Source organism: Crinia signifera, chromosome 12, assembly GCF_055691185.1.
Source record: "Crinia signifera chromosome 12, ASM5569118v1, whole genome shotgun sequence".
Lineage (NCBI taxonomy): Eukaryota > Metazoa > Chordata > Amphibia > Anura > Myobatrachidae > Crinia > Crinia signifera.
The window spans coordinates 34,838,499-34,860,085 of NC_139228.1; the positions used below are offsets into that span (position 1 = coordinate 34,838,499).

The following is a 21,587-nucleotide window of genomic DNA, read 5'->3' on the forward strand; positions in this document are numbered from 1 at the left end:
GGGAGACAGGAGCAGTGTGCTGAGCGATCTTGTGACAGACTGCTCAGCACACAGTGCTGAGCGATCTGTCACTGCCCATGTTCTCAATAGAGAGAACACGGTCGATGACTAGATATTTGCGAAGCGCAGGACCATGCATCGCCGGGGGTCATACACACAGAGCAATCCCTGCTTCATTTCTAAGCCATCTGGGGTGTAATTGCCCTGTGTGTATGCCCCAGAACATTGAAGGCATTTAGGAAATCCTAAAGGCCTTGAGTTTAGCCAGTATCTTCCAGGAAAGATGGTTCAGTTAGGTTCAATGTGGACTATAAAACAATTTACCAAAACAGTGCCAGGTAATAGCAAAAGAAGGACAGGGTTAATCGCACAGGAAAAATTTACATTAAATTGATATCGATTGACCCCCCAAAAAATACTGATGTTGTATTCATAAATATTTATATTGAGGGTGTGCTATCACGGGACATAGGTTTAAGACAAAACTGACACTTTCTTGTAAAGCAAGAAGAGAAAAAGGATGTCACTTTGTGATGCACCGAAAAAAAGAAGAAATTTTTATTAATAAATAACCTTTATTTAATATTTCTTAAAACTTTTGGCAAAAATATAAAAGACACAATACACACAATAGACATAGACAAAAGTAAAAAAGGATAAAGATATCCTTGACTCCGTGGTGTCCCACTTCACAATATTTATATATGTTCAAGTATCGGTACTTCAATATGTATTTGGTGCATTCACTGTTTCCACAATGGTAACTGGATAATATTTATTTTCCAGTTTTCCAAATATTAGCGGTATCACTTTAGGTACCTATAAGGTTCACAACAATTTATATATCAATTTAGTCTGTGGCGTGAGGGTAACCTAAAAGTATGTGGTCTCACCCAACAGACTGATATACTTAGAACCTATGCAAATGAGCTTGTTAGTGGCAAAAGTATGCACAAGTAGGTATAAATGCCAGAGATAACAAAAGGCTGTGTTGCCACTACGGTACCAAAGACGGTACTAAAGTGAGCGGTACTTTTAGTACTTTAAGTCCGGTCTGTGTGCCGGAGCAGCGGGATTTGTAGTGAGCGATCGAGACACGCTATGTCCGCTCTCGTCACTCCAGCTGAAAATAATACAGCCGGTTTGCACTACACTGCACGTGGGGAACTGAATCAGTCTGTAGGACTGTCAGCCCATGTGCTAGGCATCAGATCTGCGGTGCGCACCGCGTCTGCCTGCCGGATAGGTGCTCGAATGCACGCCGCTGTGAGTGCCGCTAATAGGAAAAAAACAGATCAAAATGCATTCATGGGGGGAAAAGGAAGTGGGAACACACTGCGGAGTGTACGGTCGGCGTACGCTTCGCCAGTAAGCTTCGTCAGGACCACCTGAGTGTTTGTCTGGAAGCCCTTTAAGTACCTGCCCTATCATGCATATTCATGAACCTCATTATCGTTAACTCTATCACCTGGAAGTCAATTGGCCAGGGGAGAGTTTTGTCAGTTCTACAGCTGATCAATGTTGTAATGTGGGACTTCTGTGTTATCATTTTAGATTTATTTACACATCCTTTTGGAGGAGACGAGTTTTTTCTCTTTTTAAGGGAATTTGTATATATTTGTATACCTTTTTAATAATGGAATTATATTCTTAGTATGATACTAGAGTTCAAAATGTAGTTTAAATTTGGCCTATTTTAAATGATGGAAAATATGGTGAACCAACACAGTGTCATGATCGGCCACCGTGTCGACTACAGTTAAATAGTCATGCATGTAATGAATTTTTATTTTATTAAATCAAAACATCCAGTACCAGAAGTCATCGGGATAATATATAATTGTTCCTGAATTGAATCATTTTTAAAACAGTTACCACTTTATTGGTTATAGTAGGCATTATAGAACATAGAATCTCATATTGTGCATACAAAGAGGTCCACACATTCCATTCCATATGCCTATATAGTACTCCAAGGATTATGTCGATGGTGTCAGTGTGGTGCTGCGACAAGTTTACAATGACATATCCATTAGTTCCATGTTTTGGTCGACACGTCGACTTATAAAGATTTAATTATTGAACATAGATCTGGTGGATCTGATAGTGTTATGGTCTGACATTATTGTACTTCTTTTCTCTATAGTTAGAATTGTGACCAGCACGGTAATTCTGACACAATTAACCTGTGTCATAATCTTGTATGGTGTCGACTATATTTTTCATGACGCATTGTGAATTCACAGTGTTCAGTGACGGGGAGGGTTGAGATAATATGGATGATAGAATATAGTGGGAGTAAGGTTGTAATGACAGCAGAAAATAGTAATATTATATGGTGTGAGGTGCTAATTTGAAAAAAATTCAAAGGTGTATTGCTGTTTAGGACAGGCATAGTCCGCACACACCGGAGTGCATCTCGGGGCATGTATGATATATTTAGACACACATCCCTTTGATGCAACACAGTGGGGGCGGGCCATGCGTGACCCAAATATAAATGGTGATGGGTGTTTGATAGGAAGTTGTGTTTAAGTACAATCATATATTGAATATCCAAAATATGACGAGCGCCTATTTATAGGTGTTTAAAAGTAATGTGGAAGTGAAGCTAAATTTTGTGTGGGAGGAGACAAATTCCCACATTGAAAATGTATGTAAAAGTGAAGAGGATGATGAGGCGGTGTTATTGAGGAATAACCACATATATTTGTGTCGTGGGAGAGTGATAATACATATAAAAAACAGGTTCTAAAGAGACAAAAATATGAAGAAAAAAGGGGAATAAAAAACAAATGGAGAAATCATTTAGTGCTTGCTATAAGTGCTAAGTGGAATATTATTTCACAGATCATAATCAGAATGAGATATAAATGATGATATTTCAAGAATGTCACAGGAAGACAGTGTAGTTATTCTCTTCATTAAGGCCTGCTGGAGACATTGATCCCATCAAGAAAATTAATCTAGTTTCGTGTCTCAGGAGTTCCCTATCCCAGTCTCCCTTACGGATGTTCAAAGTGATCTTTTCCATCCCATATATCTTAAGGCCCATTGGGCTGCCATGGTGGTAATTCAGGAAATGTTTGGCTACTGGGGTCAATGTTTTGAATTGTTGTTTATCCCTTTTTGCATTTTTGATACTGAGTAGATGCTCAGATATCCTCTTTTTGAGTGGCCTTCGCGTCTTGCCAATGTAAAGTTTGCCACAGGGGCACTCGAGATTATAAATCACCCCTGCCGTATCGCAGGTGATATACTCCTGTATCTTCCGGAGCTTGCCAAATTTGTCGGTGTACATCTCATGTGGCACCATGTAAGCGCAAACTCTACAGGTGCCACACTTGAATGAGCCCTTTTTGTTAATCTTTGGTGTGACGGTTTTCTCGAGGTGGCTGTGGACCAATATGTCCCTCAAATTGTTACTACGCCTCCAACTAATATCTATCCGGTCTCCCAAGATTTCTTTTAGATCATCATCCGTTTTAAGAATGTCGAGATGTTTATTAAGTACTCCTTGTATTTGACGCCACTCCTTACAGAATGTGCCTATGAAGCGTATCTTCTCAGTCTGCTCTGATGGTTTGTCTCTGGGAATGAGAAGTTGTTCTCTCTTGAGTTTCTGTGCTTCTTTTCTGGCTTTGTTAATCGATCTTTTGCTATATCCCCTGTTGATAAGTCTGGAATCCAGTTCGTCTGCTCTTTCATTATATGTTTGGTCCAGAGAGCAGTTACGTCTGGTTCGCAGATATTCTCCTTTGGGGAGTCCCTTAATTACAGGTGGGAAGTGGGCACTTTCTCTGTGTAAAAGAGAGTTAGTGGAGGTCTTTTTACGGAACATATCTGTTATTATTGATCCGTCTGGTGCAATGATGATACGGAGATCCAGATACTCCACCTCCTTCTGGCTCATATGATAAGTGAGAGTGAGGTTTAAATCATTCTTATTCAGCATGTATATAAATCTCTTAAATAGACATATGTCGCCCTCCCAAATAATCAGCAAATCGTCTATGTATCTCAACCAAACCAATATGTGTTGAGTATACATTTCATGGTCTTCCGTGAAGACCCTCTCACGTTCCCACCATCCCAGGTACAGGTTCGCGTACGTCGGAGCACACGTGCTCCCCATAGCGGTCCCCTGTACCTGGAGGTAGAACTGGTCCTCACAGACGAAATAATTTTTGGTCAGGACGAATTGTAGGAGTTTAATGATGAAGTGGTGGATGGGTTCATCTTTCTCCATACTGAGAAAGTATTCCGCCGCCTGTATACCATATTTGTGAATGATGCTGGTATACAGGCTCTCCACATCACAGGTGATGAGCCAGGTACCTGTATTGAGGGTGATGTCCTGTATTTTGTTAAGGACGTCCATAGTGTCTCTAACATAGGAGGGGAGGGTGGTGACAAATCTCCTCAAGTGATGGTCTACAAATTGACTAGCTTTTTCTGTCAACCCTCCTATGCCAGACACTATGGGTCTTCCAGGGGGGTTGATCTCATCCTTATGCACTTTGGGGAGTAGATACAAAGTGGGAATCTTAACATGCTTAACCATTAGGAATTCATATTGTGTCTTAGTAATAACTCCATTGTCCCTTGCTTGCTGTAGCATTTTCTGGTAATTCTCAAGGTAATTTTCAGTTGGATTAAATGTTAGTTTTTTATAACATTTTTTGTCCTTCAGTTGACGGTCAAGTTCGGTTGTATATTTAGTTCTTGACCAGAGTACCACATTCCCCCCTTTATCTGAGGGTTTGACAATGGTGTCATCCCATTCTTTGATTTCTTTTAATGCTGCTCTTTCTGAGAGGCTTAGATTGTCTTCAAACCTCAAGTGTCGTTTATTACATTCAATTTGGTCAAGATCCTTAGTGACCATTTCAAGAAATACTTTTGCTTGTGGGCAAATGGAGATATCTGGTAGGAAGACAGATTTCTTTCTTAGTACTGATGTACTAGGATCTGGTGTGATGTTAATATCACTCATGTCACTGGAATTATCATCAGACAGACTCTCTAGTATATCCAGGATACCCATATCACACTTGTCAAAGATTTTATCTATGTGTGGTTGTGACGGGTCATCCTGGGTAATTATAGGGAATTGTGTGTTAGTTGCACAGTCCGATTTCTTTTTTGTAAAGAATTTCTTTAATAGTAATTTCCTCACATAGAGGTTTAGGTCTTTTTGATATTCAAATCGGTCAAGGGATTTGGTAGGGGAAAAGCTTAGGCCTTTGTTGAGGACCGATGTTTTGGCCTCATCAAGAACATGTTCTGTGAGATTAATGATTCGCAAGGTATCACTAGGTACTATTTCTTGTATCGTCTCGTGTCCTTGCGATCCTCTCTCCAGTCTCTTGGCCCCCTTTTGGGCCTTCTTACCCCTCCTGATCCTCCTATGTCGTGTCCCAGGTTCTCTCTGAGATCCCTGGGACTGACCCCTAAAAAATCCCGTCTAGGTCTTGTCTGATGGGATATATCTGATTGTTCGCTATCAGATGAGTCCATATCCGAAGTGGTGTACCCACCCATGTTGTTTATAGGTTGTCTCCTACTGTTAGTATTCCATCTGTAAATTTTATTAGATTGAAAATCATGGAGATCCCTCTGGAGTTTGTTTTTCTTCCGACTGACCACTTCCCTCTCAATACCTTCCAACTCATTTTTTATTTTTTGGTAAGTTTTTTGAAATTTTTCAAGGTTTTCAAATTATGACACAGGTTAATTGTGTCAGAATTACCGTGCTGGTCACAATTCTAACTATAGAGAAAAGAAGTACAATAATGTCAGACCATAACACTATCAGATCCACCAGATCTATGTTCAATAATTAAATCTTTATAAGTCGACGTGTCGACCAAAACATGGAACTAATGGATATGTCATTGTAAACTTGTCGCAGCACCACACTGACACCATCGACATAATCCTTGGAGTACTATATAGGCATATGGAATGGAATGTGTGGACCTCTTTGTATGCACAATATGAGATTCTATGTTCTATAATGCCTACTATAACCAATAAAGTGGTAACCGTTTTAAAAATGATTCAATTCAGGAACAATTATATATTATCCCGATGACTTCTGGTACTGGATGTTTTGGTTTAATAAAATAAAAATTCATTACATGCATGACTATTTAACTGTAGTCGACACGGTGGCCGATCATGACACTGTGTTGGTTCACCATATTTTCCATCATTTAAAATAGGCCAAATTTAAACTACATTTTGAACTCTAGTATCATACTAAGAATATAATTCCATTATTAAAAAGGTATACAAATATATACAAATTCCCTTAAAAAGAGAAAAAACTCGTCTCCTCCAAAAGGATGTGTAAATAAATCTAAAATGATAACACAGAAGTCCCACATTACAACATTGATCAGCTGTAGAACTGACAAAACTCTCCCCTGGCCAATTGACTTCCAGGTGATAGAGTTAACGATAATGAGGTTCATGAATATGCATTATAGGGCAGGTACTTAAAGGGCTTCCAGACAAACACTCAGGTGGTCCTGACGAAGCTTACTGGCGAAGCGTACGCCGACCGTACACTCCGCAGTGTGTTCCCACTTCCTTTTCCCCCCATGAATGCATTTTGATCTGTTTTTTTCCTATTAGCGGCACTCACAGCGGCGTGCATTCGAGCACCTATCCGGCAGGCAGACGCGGTGCGCACCGCAGATCTGATGCCTAGCACATGGGCTGACAGTCCTACAGACTGATTCAGTTCCCCACGTGCAGTGTAGTGCAAACCGGCTGTATTATTTTCAGCTGGAGTGACGAGAGCGGACATAGCGTGTCTCGATCGCTCACTACAAATCCCGCTGCTCCGGCACACAGACCGGACTTAAAGTACTAAAAGTACCGCTCACTTTAGTACCGTCTTTGGTACCGTAGTGGCAACACAGCCTTTTGTTATCTCTGGCATTTATACCTACTTGTGCATACTTTTGCCACTAACAAGCTCATTTGCATAGGTTCTAAGTATATCAGTCTGTTGGGTGAGACCACATACTTTTAGGTTACCCTCACGCCACAGACTAAATTGATATATAAATTGTTGTGAACCTTATAGGTACCTAAAGTGATACCGCTAATATTTTGGAAAACTGGAAAATAAATATTATCCAGTTACCATTGTGGAAACAGTGAATGCACCAAATACATATTGAAGTACCGATACTTGAACATATATAAATATTGTGAAGTGGGACACCACGGAGTCAAGGATATCTTTATCCTTTTTTACTTTTGTCTATGTCTATTGTGTGTATTGTGTCTTTTATATTTTTGCCAAAAGTTTTAAGAAATATTAAATAAAGGTTATTTATTAATAAAAATTTCTTCTTTTTTTCGGTGCATCACAAAGTGACATCCTTTTTCTCTTCTTGCTTTACAAGAAAGTGTCAGTAGTGCCAGGTAATAACCTAGCTCAGTGGTCCCTAAATTCGGTCCTTAAGGAGCAGAAGTGGTCTTGGTTTTAAGTATATCCCTGCTTTGTCACAGGTGATAATTAGTACCGCAGTGAATGAATATGGTTTAACCATCTGTGTTGCCGTTGATATTCTTAAAACCAGGACCGGTTATTGCTCCTTGAGGACAGCTTTCAAGAACCACTGCCCTGGGTCACATACAGACAAACTTGTGCCCGGAACCTTAGCACTGGAGCTCAAAGTGCGATCTGCATCCATAACCTTATACTCCTATGTGAATATGTCATTATTATCTAAAGAAAGTCTCTGGATCTTTCCAGAGACTGACAGACCAATGGCAAAACTTTGCTAGAGCCTTTCTTGCGAACTTTGGGGCAGATTTATTAAGTCTGGCTTAGTGATAAAGTGGCTGGTGATAACGCAGCGGCCAAACCGTTCCTAACTGTCATTTGCCACGGCAAACTTGTGACGTTGACAGTTAGGCACTGATTGGCTGCTGCATTATCACCAGACTCTTATCATTCACCAGGCTTATAAATCTGCCACTTTGTTATTTTCAGTTAGACAGGAAAAGTACATCTGATAAAGCTTGAAAGTCCGAATTAATGAAGACAGGGGGGGTTGGGGGGTTGAAGTGATAAAGTTTCCAGTGATAACGTAGCAGTCGATCACCTCCCGTCATTTTCAAACCAAGCCTTTTATCACTTCACCAGGCTTAATAAACATGCCAATGAAACAAAACATATACCTCTATAAAGTCTGTAGTGTTCACGCTCAGTCAATCCCATATCAAGTGACAAAAGTCACAATCAAGTGCACAACATTTGGGACAGGTAGTATTAAGGTCAGAACATGAATAAGTGTTTTTCCATTCTATACGGACAGCAGATTATGAATTGAATTTTGTACTCCAAATGTAGCACATGAGGTATTCAAGCTAGTGGAATAGGGTTCTGAGTGACCTTGTAAAAACACATCTTTGATGTATGAACTCCTAGAATATTGGTTCTCAACGGGTCATGTTTTCAAGATTTCTATCTTTTGTAGCAGGTGGAATAAATATTGACCCTAGAATATAGATTAATTCACCTTTGCATTATAAAATCAATGTACACTACTGCGACCTGTAGGAGCTACTTGAGAACTGGAGTTAAGAACCCCCATCCTAAACAACTGTGAGGGAGCCTTAAGGCCTATACACACTGGGTAACTTTGAGGTAAAAGCAGCACAGTTTACTTGTTTGAGCTGCTTTCTGCTTGAAAGCCATCCAGTGTATACAGGGCAGCAATGAGCAGTGAGTGCTGATGCACGCTCCCGCGTCATAGCAAGCCCCGCCGCTCATCTGCTGGTGTTACCCGACCCCTGCAAAAAAATCACTAAAACAGGTAAAAAAAACGCTCAGTTTTTCAGCCCAGCGATTTTCCCTATCATCGGTCACCATAAACGCTAGGCAAAATCACCCAGTGTGTATGGACCTTTACAGGCCTTAAATAAAGCATTCTCCAATGCCCCTGTGTCAGCTGCCCTGGACCACATTACTACTGTATATGGCACAAGTATCAAAGAAGACCGCTTCTAAACAGTGAGGAATATATTATTTAGGCAGGTATTCAATTAGCTGCACTAATTTACCACTGCGAATAGATTCGCCAAAGTTATCCAATTAGCCCCAAATCGACACTTATTGAGGATTATGCCTCACTACATTATCTGCTTATTGAATAGGCTGATAATGCAAATCGATCATAAATTGCGTTACCAGCCCCTTTGTTCGGGAGAATACTTAGCGTGGCTAATTGGATGCAGGTCATGGCTTTCTTGTTGGTTTTGTTAATTTTATGAAGTTCAGAGTTTTAAGGACAACAAGTTAGCACTTTACACTAATACCCCTTTTACACCGCCGAAAAATCCGGGTCAGCGGCGGGTCAGACCCGGATCCTCGGCGGTGTAAATGGGGGGTATCCGTGTCCATTTACACGGGTCCTCTACCCAGGTCCTGACCTGGGTAGAACCCGGATGGGACCCGTGTAAATGGCGGTGTAAATGGTCCCGCTGCGGGTCCAGGCACCCGCAGCGGGTCCACAGCATGCAGCGCTGGGGAAGCTGTCCCCAGGTGCTGCGGGAAGAGGGGGGTCCCTGCGGCTACTGAGGCGAGATGGGGTACCTGTCAGCGGCCAGCCTGACACGGCGCTGCCACTGCTGTATCTCCCCCCGGCGGCCGGTCCTTGCGGCGGATGGACAGTCAGTGTCGGCGGTCCCTCTGGCGCAGGGGAAATAGTACTATTTCCCCTGCGCCAGAGGGACCGCCGACACTGACTGTCCATCCGCCGCAAGGACCGGCCGCCGGGGGGAGATACAGCAGCGGCAGCGCCGGCAATCATAGCTGACAGGACCGCCGACACTGACTGTCCATCCGCCGCAAGGACCTGCCGCCGGGGGGGAGATACAGCAGCGGCAGCGCCGGCAATCATAGCTGACAGGTACCCCCTCTCCCCTCAGCAGCTTCAGGGACCCCCCTCCTCCTCACAGCACCCGGGGACAGCTTCCCCCCTCTACCCTCACAGCACCCGGGGACAGCTTCCCCCCTCTACCCCCTGCAAGCTATATAGATAGATCTATATAGATATATATATATATATATATATATATCTATATAGATCTATATCTCCTATATATTTGGCTACATCTGTCACTCAAAGTGGGTGTCTGTGTCTATAACGCTCTGTTCCTGGACTTTCCTCTTAATGTGTGATTGCCTTCATCTGTGCTGAACACCTTTCTGAGAAATTAACCTGTTTAAAACAGGTGATGGCAATCATACATTAAGGGGAAGTCTAGAAACAGAGCATTGTGTCCCTCCTGGAGAGGGTCATGTTGGGAGGTATGTGACAGAGAACCAGCCCAGTGAGCCCACAGACAGTGCCAGACACCCACTGCCTTCCCATGTTGCCCAGCACTAATACTCCACAGCCACCAGGTGAGCGCCCCCCTCCCGCGATTTGTGGCAAAACCTCCCCCCCCGCGCGCCCCCCCCCTCCCACGATTCGCGGCAAAAACACCCGCTCCCCCGCGACCACCCCTACCGCGATTCGCAGCAAAAACACCCCCGCGACCCCCCCTCCCGCGATTCGCTGCAAAAAGAACCCCCCCACGACCCCTCCCGCAATTCGCGGCATAACGACCACCCCGCGACCCCCCCCTCCCGCGAATCGCGGCAAACCCTCCCCCGTGACCCCCCCCCCCGATTCGCGGAAAAAACACCCCCCCCCCGCGACCTCCCTCCCGCGATTCGCGGCAAAAAGAACCCCCCCCCCCGCGACCCCCCTTTGCACGATTGGCGGCACCCCCCCTGCGACCCCCCTCCCGCGATTCGCGGCACCCCCCCCCCCCGCAATTCGCAGCAGCCCCAGGATTAAATGGCACATGCAAAACACTGACATGGCTATGGTCGACAATGAAAAAGGTTGACATGAGTTTTTGAAGATTTATTTTTAATTTTTTTAATTTTTTCATATTCATTGTCATGTGTCGACATGGACACCAATGAAGTGGCACACTTATGTCAACATTTACATGTGTTGACCTTTCTGTGTTGATTTTGTCTTGTGGCGATTCGCGTCACACACCCCCGCAACCCCCCCTCCCGCGATTCGCGGCACCTCCCGTGACCCCCCACCTCCCGCAATTCGCGGCAACCCCCCACCGGGACCCCCATGAACCCCGCTCTCCCGCGATTCGCGGGACCCACCCCCCGCAAACCCCCCCTCCCGCAAATCGCGGCACCCCTCGCGATTCGCGGCAGCCCCAGGATTAAATGGCACATGCAAAACACTGGCACGGCTATGGTCGACAATGAAAAAGGTTGACATGAGTTTTTGAAGTTTTTTTTTTTCATTTTTTGAATGTTTTCATATTCATTCTCATGTGTCGACATGGACACCAATGAAGTGCCACACTTATGTCAACATTTACATGTGTTGCCCTTTCTGTGTTGATTTTTTTCTTGTGGCGATTCGCGTCACACCCCCCCCACCCCCCCCCCCCGCAACCCCCACTCCCGCGATTCACGGCACACACACACACCCCCGCGATTCTCGGCACCCCACCCCGTGACCCCCCCTCCCGTGATTCACGGCACACCCCCCGCGACCCCCCCTACCATGATTCGCCGCAACCCCCGCCCCCGTAACCCCCCTCCCGCGATTTGCGGCAACCCACCCCGCGACCCCCCTCCCGCGATTCTCTGCAATCCCTCCCCTCCCGCGATTCGCAGCATCCACCCCCCCCACAACCCCCCCTCCTGCAATTCGCGGCACTCTCCGCGACCCCCCCTCCCGCGATTCGCGGACACCTAAGTTGCAATACAGGGCATCTTTCATACAATTCTAACCATATTTCTCATATACAAACGTTCACAAATTAAGGGGGCGCAGCCCCTTACGACGGTGTGAAGAGCGCCCGTAGGGCGCGATGAATCACCTAGTCTATATATATATATAGAGATATATATATATATATATATATATATATATATATATATATAGAGATATATATATATATATATATAGAGATATATATAGAGATATATATATATATATATATATATATATATATATATATATATATATATATATATATCTCCTATATATTTGGCTACATCTGTCACTCAAAGTGGGTGTCTGTGTCTATAACGCTCTGTTCCTGGACTTTCCTCTTAATGTGTGATTGCCTTCATCTGTGCTGAACACCTTTCTGAGAAATTAACCTGTTTAAAACAGGTGATGGCAATCATACATTAAGGGGAAGTCTAGAAACAGAGCATTGTGTCCCTCCTGGAGAGGGTCATGTTGGGAGGTATGTGACAGAGAACCAGCCCAGTGAGCCCACAGACAGTGCCAGACACCCACTGCCTTCCCATGTTGCCCAGCACTAATACTCCACAGCCACCAGGTGAGCGCCCCCCTCCCGCGATTTGTGGCAAAACCTCCCCCCCGCGCGCCCCCCCCCTCCCACGATTCGCGGCAAAAACACCCGCTCCCCCGCGACCACCCCTACCGCGATTCGCAGCAAAAACACCCCCGCGACCCCCCCTCCCGCGATTCGCTGCAAAAAGAACCCCCCCACGACCCCTCCCGCAATTCGCGGCATAACGACCACCCCGCGACCCCCCCCCTCCCGCGAATCGCGGCAAACCCTCCCCCGTGACCCCCCCCCCCGATTCGCGGAAAAAACACCCCCCCCCCCGCGACCTCCCTCCCGCGATTCGCGGCAAAAAGAACCCCCCCCCCCCGCGACCCCCCTTTGCACGATTGGCGGCACCCCCCCTGCGACCCCCCTCCCGCGATTCGCGGCACCCCCCCCCCCCCCGCAATTCGCAGCAGCCCCAGGATTAAATGGCACATGCAAAACACTGACATGGCTATGGTCGACAATGAAAAAGGTTGACATGAGTTTTTGAAGATTTATTTTTAATTTTTTTAATTTTTTCATATTCATTGTCATGTGTCGACATGGACACCAATGAAGTGGCACACTTATGTCAACATTTACATGTGTTGACCTTTCTGTGTTGATTTTGTCTTGTGGCGATTCGCGTCACACACCCCCGCAACCCCCCCTCCCGCGATTCGCGGCACCTCCCGTGACCCCCCACCTCCCGCAATTCGCGGCAACCCCCCACCGGGACCCCCATGAACCCCGCTCTCCCGCGATTCGCGGGACCCACCCCCCGCAAACCCCCCCTCCCGCAAATCGCGGCACCCCTCGCGATTCGCGGCAGCCCCAGGATTAAATGGCACATGCAAAACACTGGCACGGCTATGGTCGACAATGAAAAAGGTTGACATGAGTTTTTGAAGTTTTTTTTTTTCATTTTTTGAATGTTTTCATATTCATTCTCATGTGTCGACATGGACACCAATGAAGTGCCACACTTATGTCAACATTTACATGTGTTGACCTTTCTGTGTTGATTTTTTTCTTGTGGCGATTCGCGTCACACCCCCCCCACCCCCCCCCCCCGCAACCCCCACTCCCGCGATTCACGGCACACACACACACCCCCGCGATTCTCGGCACCCCACCCCGTGACCCCCCCTCCCGTGATTCACGGCACACCCCCCGCGACCCCCCCTACCATGATTCGCCGCAACCCCCGCCCCCGTAACCCCCCTCCCGCGATTTGCGGCAACCCACCCCGCGACCCCCCTCCCGCGATTCTCTGCAATCCCTCCCCTCCCGCGATTCGCAGCATCCACCCCCCCCACAACCCCCCCTCCTGCAATTCGCGGCACTCTCCGCGACCCCCCCTCCCGCGATTCGCGGACACCTAAGTTGCAATACAGGGCATCTTTCATACAATTCTAACCATATTTCTCATATACAAACGTTCACAAATTAAGGGGGCGCAGCCCCTTACGACGGTGTGAAGAGCGCCCGTAGGGCGCGATGAATCACCTAGTATATATATATATATATATATATATATATATATATATATATATATATATATCAACAAGGAAAGGCAGGGCTGACCCAGGTTCAGTGTAAATGGTGCAGACCCAGGTCGAAGTGCTGTGTAAATGCAGTATAAAGCAGGGTCAGACCCTGGAAACTCCAGCGTTCAAAGACCAGGGTCGGACTAGGGTTTTTGGTGTAAAAGGGGTATAAGGTGCCACCTGGTAAAGATCTCCTATACACTGGGCTACAGATACAGCTGCAATCTTAAATGGATGTTTAATACTGTAGATCAAAAAAAAATCTTGCATACGAAGCTACTTATACTGTACAAGCATAAATCCTTAGAAACAATGAGTGAATCACATGACAAAGGTCAGTGGACCCACATCTTATCACCACTAAATTACTGACAATCAAAATAAACTGCAACAGTAAGTGGAAATGGAAAAGACTTCAACAAGAACAAACTTGCACAACAGTGCACTCAACTATAGGAATTAAATAATTATCTTGATACTTAGCAGGGCGCCCACTAAGCTATTTGCTTAGTGGGCTATTCTGCGTAGAGAAATCGCATCGCACATCGCATGGCATGGCTTTTTGTGCCTTGGGATGTGTGCGATGTGATCTCAGTAGTTAATTTATTGACTGCACCCTGAGAGAAATCGTATCGCAGATGAGATCTCAGTAGTTCATATGGTAAAACACCTAAAACAGCACCACTCTCCACGTCACCCTAAAGCGTGGCGAGCGCAGCGGAACGCATCCTCCGACCTTTTTTCATACCCCCACTATACACGTCGGTGTGGAGTCGATTTTACATAGTGTGGCAAACGCAGCGAGCCACCGAGCCCGAAGCGTGGTGAGCGCAGCAAGCCCCGCGAGGGGACGCGGAATAAATGTAAAGTAATCTGCATACGCTCGCCACACTATATAAAATCAACTCCATGCTGACGTGGGTAGTGGGGGTATGAAAAGGTCGGAGGATGCGTTCTGCCGCCCCTCGCAGGGCTCGCCACGCTTCGGGGTGACGTGGAGAGTGGTGCTATTTTAGGTGTTTTACCATATGAACTACTGAGATCGCATCTCACGCCACAAAAAAGGGCCATGCGATGCGATTTCACTCAGGGTGCAGTGAATAAATTAACTACATTAACTACTGAGCGTATGTAGGAAATCGGGGCGCCCTGCTAGGAAACAAGTACCATTCTCTCTATTATCCATATATATTTAATACTAGAAGCCTGAAAAGGTCCATTATTCTCAACAACAAAATGTAAGTATAACAGAGGCACAAGTAAAATCGGTACTTGTGTAATATGTGGGCGCCCGATTTTTTGATCGGGTCGGAAAAATGGCGTTGATCGCATCGCGACCAAATCGCATGCGATTGACGCGAGTTTTCCATAGGATTCAACGTTAAATGGTCCTGTTCTTACCCCCACTATCCAAGTGGGCATGGAGTTGATTTTATATAGCGTGGCGAGCACAGCGAGGGGACGCGGAATACATTTTAAGTAATCCACATCCACTCTCCACGCTTCGGGCTCGGTGGCTCGCTGCGCTCGCCACGCTATATAAAATCAACTCCATACCCACTTGGATAGTGGGGGTAAGAACAGGACCATTTAACGTTGAATCCTATGGAAAAATCAAGGCATACAGTTAAGGCATACAATCAATCGCATCGGGCGCCCAGATATTACACAAGTACCGTAAAATCTGATGGATTTAGTGTTGTAAATATGCCAGTCAAAAACATAAATAAATATGAACTAAAAATTCATTCCAGCATGAATTTTAAAAGGTAGAATTCGGACCTTGGGGTAATCTATCATACAATCAAACACCATGCCTCGAAGCATTGCTTCTTACAGGAACGCAAAGGGTGACATTTCTGCTGCTCCAAAACATTTGTTCAAGAATTAAGACTTTAAGCCAAGTGTTCAGATTGACATATTTATCTTCACTCTTAACGATAACATAGACAGGCCATAAACCACGTTGTATGATCAAATTCCAATCTGATGGGTGCAGATCCTGGAAATTCTGCCTACGGATAATCACACACAGACAATCACATGGTAACACATGGCTGTACTGTGGGGCGGAATCTATGGCCCCTTGTTATAAATGTTGCCGATGAAGATCATGGAAACGCTCAACAAAAAAAACAACCAAATACATCTGCTCAACCTGTTCGCAAAAGATGTGACAATTTAGGAACAAACCGGCTATAGGTGCCATTGCAGCTTCACCACTTATATAGATACTAGGTGATTCATCGCGCCCTACGGGCGCTCTTCACACCGGCGTAAGGGGCTACGCCCCTTAATTTGTGAACATTTGTATTGTGAGAAATATGGTTAGAATTGTATGAAAGATGCCCTGTATTGCAGCTTTTGGCAGTGGGTAAGGGTCCAGCGTGGCAGCACAGGAGTACCGGACGGTGGCCCTGAGTCAGTGTCTCCTCCTACTGGGTGGGAGTTAGGGTGCATGAGAGCAGGAGGCTGGGATATGAGGCATGATAGGGGTATGTGGGCAACACAGCGTCAGCGATTACCCAGTGGTGGAAGTTACGGTTCAGGAGAGCAGGAAGCTGGGTAGTGATAGGGGTGTGTGGGCATACGGGGGACTAAAGAGGGTGGTGGACACTGTGCAGCTTCTGCCAGTGGGTGAGGGTCCAGCGTGGCAGCACAGAAATACAGGAGTCAGTGTCTCCTCCGACTGGGTGGGAGTTAGGGTGCATGAGAGCAGGAGGCTGGGCGGTAAAGCATGATAGGGGAATGTGGGCAACACAGGGTGAGCGGGTTTCCACTGGCGGAAGTTACGGGGCAGGAGAACAGGAGGCAGGGCAGTGTCCTCCCACATTGATGGCAAAAGTATTCAACATCGGCCATAAACCATCGATTATTTGAAAATCATTGATGGTCGATGGGCATCCCTAGAACTGGAGGAGGGTGGGGGACAGTATGCAGCTCCCGGAGGGGGGTCGCGGGGGTCCCGCGATTCGCGGGAGGGGGGGTCGCGGGGGTCCCGCGATTCGCGGGAGGGGGGGGGTCGCGGGGCTCCCGCGATTCGCGGGAGTGGGGGGTCCCGCGAATCGCGGGAGGGGGGCCCGCGAATCGCGGGAGGGGGGGGTCGCGCAAATCGCGGGAGGGGGGGGTCGCGGGGGGTCCCGTGAATCGCGGGAGGGGGGTCGCGGGGGTCCTGGCAGAGGGTAGGGATGTGCAGGAGTAATGGTGGATGGTGGCTGTGGAGTAATGGTGGATGGTGGGCGTGTACTGTAGCCCTGGCTGGGCGGGGGGAGGTGATGTCAAGGGGGTGGAACGTCAGACACATGAAAGTGAAACTGTTCTACACAGGAACGTTCTCCACAGGGGTTGAGTGACAGATCTGGCTAAATATATAAGAGATGTGCAAACTACAATGCCCAGCAAGCCCTACACACAAATAGATCTGACAACTTTTTGTCTCAATAACCTTCTGCTATTGCACTAAAATGCAGTTCTGGATCTAGAGCAATAATGACTCACTGGACAAAGTGCCCCCCTTCCCCTTGTTGCCCTCTCAACACCAATGACCATCTGGGCCCCTCAGCAGCAAGGGCCCCCCGAATCCCCTCAGTCTGCCTCTCAGCAAGTGACCTACTGGGCCCCTTAGCAGCAATGACTCCTGGAACCTTCTCAATCTCCTCTCAGCAACAATGACCCCTGGTACCCCCTAAATCTGCCCCTTAGCTGCAATGACCCCCCGGGGCCCATCAGTAGCAATGACCCCATAGTTCCTTCAGCAACAATGACCCCTGGAACATCTTCAGCAGCAATAACCCCCGGGGTCCATCAGTGATAAGGATCCCCTGGGCCCTAAGTCTGCCCTCAGTAGCGATGACCCACTTGCGCCCCTCAGTCTGCCTCTCAGCAGCAAGGACCCATGGACCCCCCTAAGTCTACCCCTCAGCCGCAATGACCTCCCCAGGGCCCATCAGTAGCAATGACCCCATGGTCCCCTCAACAGCAATGACTCCCGGAACACTCTCAGTCTTGCCCTCAGCAGCAATGACCACCGGGGCCCCTCAGTGATAAGGATCCCCTGGGCCCCTAGGTCTGCCCTCAGTAGCGATGACCCACTTGGGCCCCTCAGTCTGCCTCTCAGCAGCAAGGACTCATTGACCCCCCTAAGTTTACTCCTCAGCCGCAATGACCTCCCCAGGGCCCATCAGTAGCAATTACCCCATGGTCCCCTCAGCAGCAATGAACCCCGGAACCCCCTCAGCAGCAATGAACCCCAGAACACTCTCAGTCTTGCCCTCAGCAGCAATGACCCCCGGGGCTCATCAGTCTGCCTCTCATCAGCCCCTGAGTAGGGTATTATTACCTGCCAGCGTCCCCACGTGAGCAACAGCAGGGAGAGGGGGATGGCGGTGCCGGACATGGCGTGTGTGGAGGGCATGCCGTACTCCGTGTTGTAGAAGACCTCCAGCTTGAGCACGGGCGGGGAGGGCGGCCGGGGCCAGCGGATCAGGTCCTTAGCGCACTGGCCCAGGTACATCACCCACACCCAGATGACGATCAGCCGCCGGCCCACCGACGCGTCCACGTTCCAGATCCAGCACGGGAAGAAGGAGATGTAGAAGAGCTCGTTCCCCAGCTCGGTGCCGAAGCTGAACAGGTAATAGAGCAGCGGGTTCCGGATGGTGAACTGCTGGCCCACCTCCCCGGTCAGGGAGTTCCGGCGCCGCGGCCGCTTCTTCTCCTCGCCGGCGGCTCCGTTCTCCAGCCCGTTGGGGTGAAGGTTGGCGCGGCGCCGGACTCCGTCTCCGTCCTCTGCCTCGGACGGGTGCGTGGTGCTGCAGCCGGGGGAGGGCGAGCTCTGCTGCACCCCGCACAGCTGCTGGAAGCGGGCCACCTTCTCCGGGTCCTGCAGGTAGTCCGCCAGCCGCTGCAGCCCGGAACCCGCCGCCGCCATGGCGTCCCGCATCCCCCCGCAATCACGGCCGCTGCTGTCACTACCAGCAGCACGGGACACGCTGCCGCTGCTGAGGGGACGGGGCTGGCCACAGCCTGGGAGGGGGGAGGTCATGTGACTGCCGCTGTCACGGGTGGATGATGCTGCGTGTGACACGGGGCGTGGAGGCCTCCTCCACATCATCCCCCGTTATTACCTCAGTGTGTGCTTCTGCTTTTCCCACTTGTTCTCCAACCCTGGCCTGAGGGCTGTTATTAGTGGGAGTCAGGACATTCCCACTAGAAATAATTATAATAATGGCTTCCCCCGGGATAGCATTAACTAAACTGCTCCAGAACACTCAGTAACACTAATATAACAGTGCAACTTCTTCCTAATGTGACGCTGTAGGAACCTGTCAATATAGTTAACCATATCGCTAGCATATTTTTTTTTTATAAATATTGTGGAGCTGAGTGGTGCCCCAACACCCAGTGCAGTGACCTAAATTGTGCATAGGGGGCGTACGTATGTATGGACCCTCTTCCAAAGGAGAAAGGCCCCGTTACTCCCCTAACCCCTCTCAGCCAAATGGCCGAAGAGGGGAAAATAGGGATCGGTGGGTCCTCGCCGAAGCTCAGAGAGAACCTCTTCCCTCAACCCCCGGAAGAGTTAGGACAGGTGGGTCCTCCGCGCCGAAGCTTGGAGATACCCTCGATAAGCTTCCCTCCATCTTGTGGCTCGGGGTCTCCATCGGGGACCGCAGCTCTCCCCCGAAGGAGAGAGCTTTGGTACAGGAGGAGTGGGTAGCCAATAAGGGTCGTACACACAGCCCAGAAAAAACATGACAAAACTAATGGAAAAGTGACAAATGTGAGAAGGGAAAAGAAATGACAAAACTAATGGAAAAGTGACAAATGTGAGAAGGGAAAAGAAATACTAATTAAAGAGACCCCAGCCAGAAGGCCGGGGTGGGGGTGTGAAAAATTGTCGGGTCGACACAGGAACGTTCGACCCGCTCACGAGCTGACGGAGCCGCCGACCCGCCGCGAAAATGCCCCTAATGTGATCGCAATCCGATCGCGCCCCCCACCCGCTACAATGGTCGTTTCTGAGATCCTACCTGCAGCAGGTAGGATCCCAGAAAAGACCGACCGACCCGCGGGACCGCGCATCGGATCGGGATTGCATCAAAAGGGCAGCGAAATGACCCAAAACACGGCCGATTTACATACAATCAGTTGAGATTGTATCTAAATTGGCTTGTTTTGGGCCATACCGTCCTGGTGTGTACCCCACATAAGCCCCCATAAGAGGTTGCACTTGCGAATAGATGTTTATGTGCATGCACAGTTGCACAAGATCGCTCCCCTGTGCGAATGGGGAGCGAACCAATCAGAGTGAGGGCCTGTGTGTATGCACCTTAACTTGTCCTACTTCTTGCACTGGGGCCTTTGGAGCAATGTGATATCTTATTGTTCCTATGGGTGAATTTGTTTTGGCCTGGTTCATGGATTAGCTGAATGGGGAAATATGGTATAATTACCTTATTGGGTAGAAAACCTTTTGTTTCTCCACGGATAGTTCCCATGGCATCAGCTCAAAGAAATCCATTTTGTTTCCATGTCTTCAAAGCAAACGTAAGAATACAGGTGTAGAAACAGACCAATTATTGGTAATTATAGCAGGGCAGTTAATTATCAGTTTATGTTTTAACTGTAATTAACACTAAAGACGCACCTTTATTTTTGTGTTCATTTTCCTTCTAGTTCAGTGCAAACAAATGTTCTTAGAAAATGTAAATGCTGAATTCAGTTAATACCATTTTAAATATTAAAGGGGGAAAAAAAGCTTTGACATAACCAGGAGTTAGGTGACATGTAAACAGTTAAGCTGGGCATGATACACTACTGCGATTTCTCGCACCAGTGTATGCTCAGCCGGTCGCCTGTGAGCCGCTTGGGAACCTCCCAAAATCTAACGCTCTCTGCACATGTTACATCTGCCCACCCTGCAGTGCACATGGTTTTGTCCTTTAGAGAATTTGCTTTTGCGAGTGAACCAGAATCAGGCCCATTATGAAGTAGGATGCAAGTATTGGGTAACTTGCATGGATGTATCAGATTAAAGGTAGTGGTAAAATGGAAATGCTGATAATATTGTCACCGGTACAAATACTGGACCCACATTGCTGTAAGTATTTAAAAAAAAAAAAAAAAGTACAAGCTTGTGTGGGGCCACTGCGTGGAGACAGTGTTGCTTGTACCCACAGGTTGCAGTACTCAGGCTGTTCCCTGTTTACAGCTACTAACAGTAAAGAGATCAGGGTGGAACTAGGACTCCAGGAACAGGAACTGAAAGCCGTCTGGCGGTGAACAGAACCGGGAACCACTGGGACACGGGTGACCGGAGCTGGTTACGTCTACCTGGCGTTAGCAGAAAGAAGACTGGAGCTGGCTAGAGGACCGGCCGGAGATCGGAATTGGACCAGTGCTGGACTGGAACAGAACGGATACTAACTAGCAGCGACCGGCACAGGCAGAGAATCGTGGTACTGGAAACGACTGGAACCTTGCTGGAACTGGACTAGGACCGAATAAGACTGGGCTGGTTCTGGGAGCATGCTGGACTGAACAGAATAGACTTTTGCTTTTGCAGCAACATGAACCTGCAACATAGGCAGGTATTCAATGCTGTGGGTGAGTGGCGACAGTGAGCAGAGC

At 47.7% G+C, this 21,587-nt stretch overlaps 1 protein-coding gene across 1 annotated transcript in view; it reads right to left on the minus strand.

The window, feature by feature from the left end:
• Window positions 1-19,085, minus strand: part of SGPP1 (sphingosine-1-phosphate phosphatase 1) — a 35,724-nt gene extending 16,639 nt beyond the window's left edge. The window contains exon 1 of the mRNA XM_083167192.1: window positions 18,295-19,085. Within this exon, the coding sequence (XP_083023318.1) occupies window positions 18,295-19,068 (774 nt within the window). The 5' untranslated portion in view covers window positions 19,069-19,085. The remainder of the gene's footprint in view (window positions 1-18,294) is intronic.
• Between the last annotated feature and the right edge of the window lie 2,502 nt (window positions 19,086-21,587).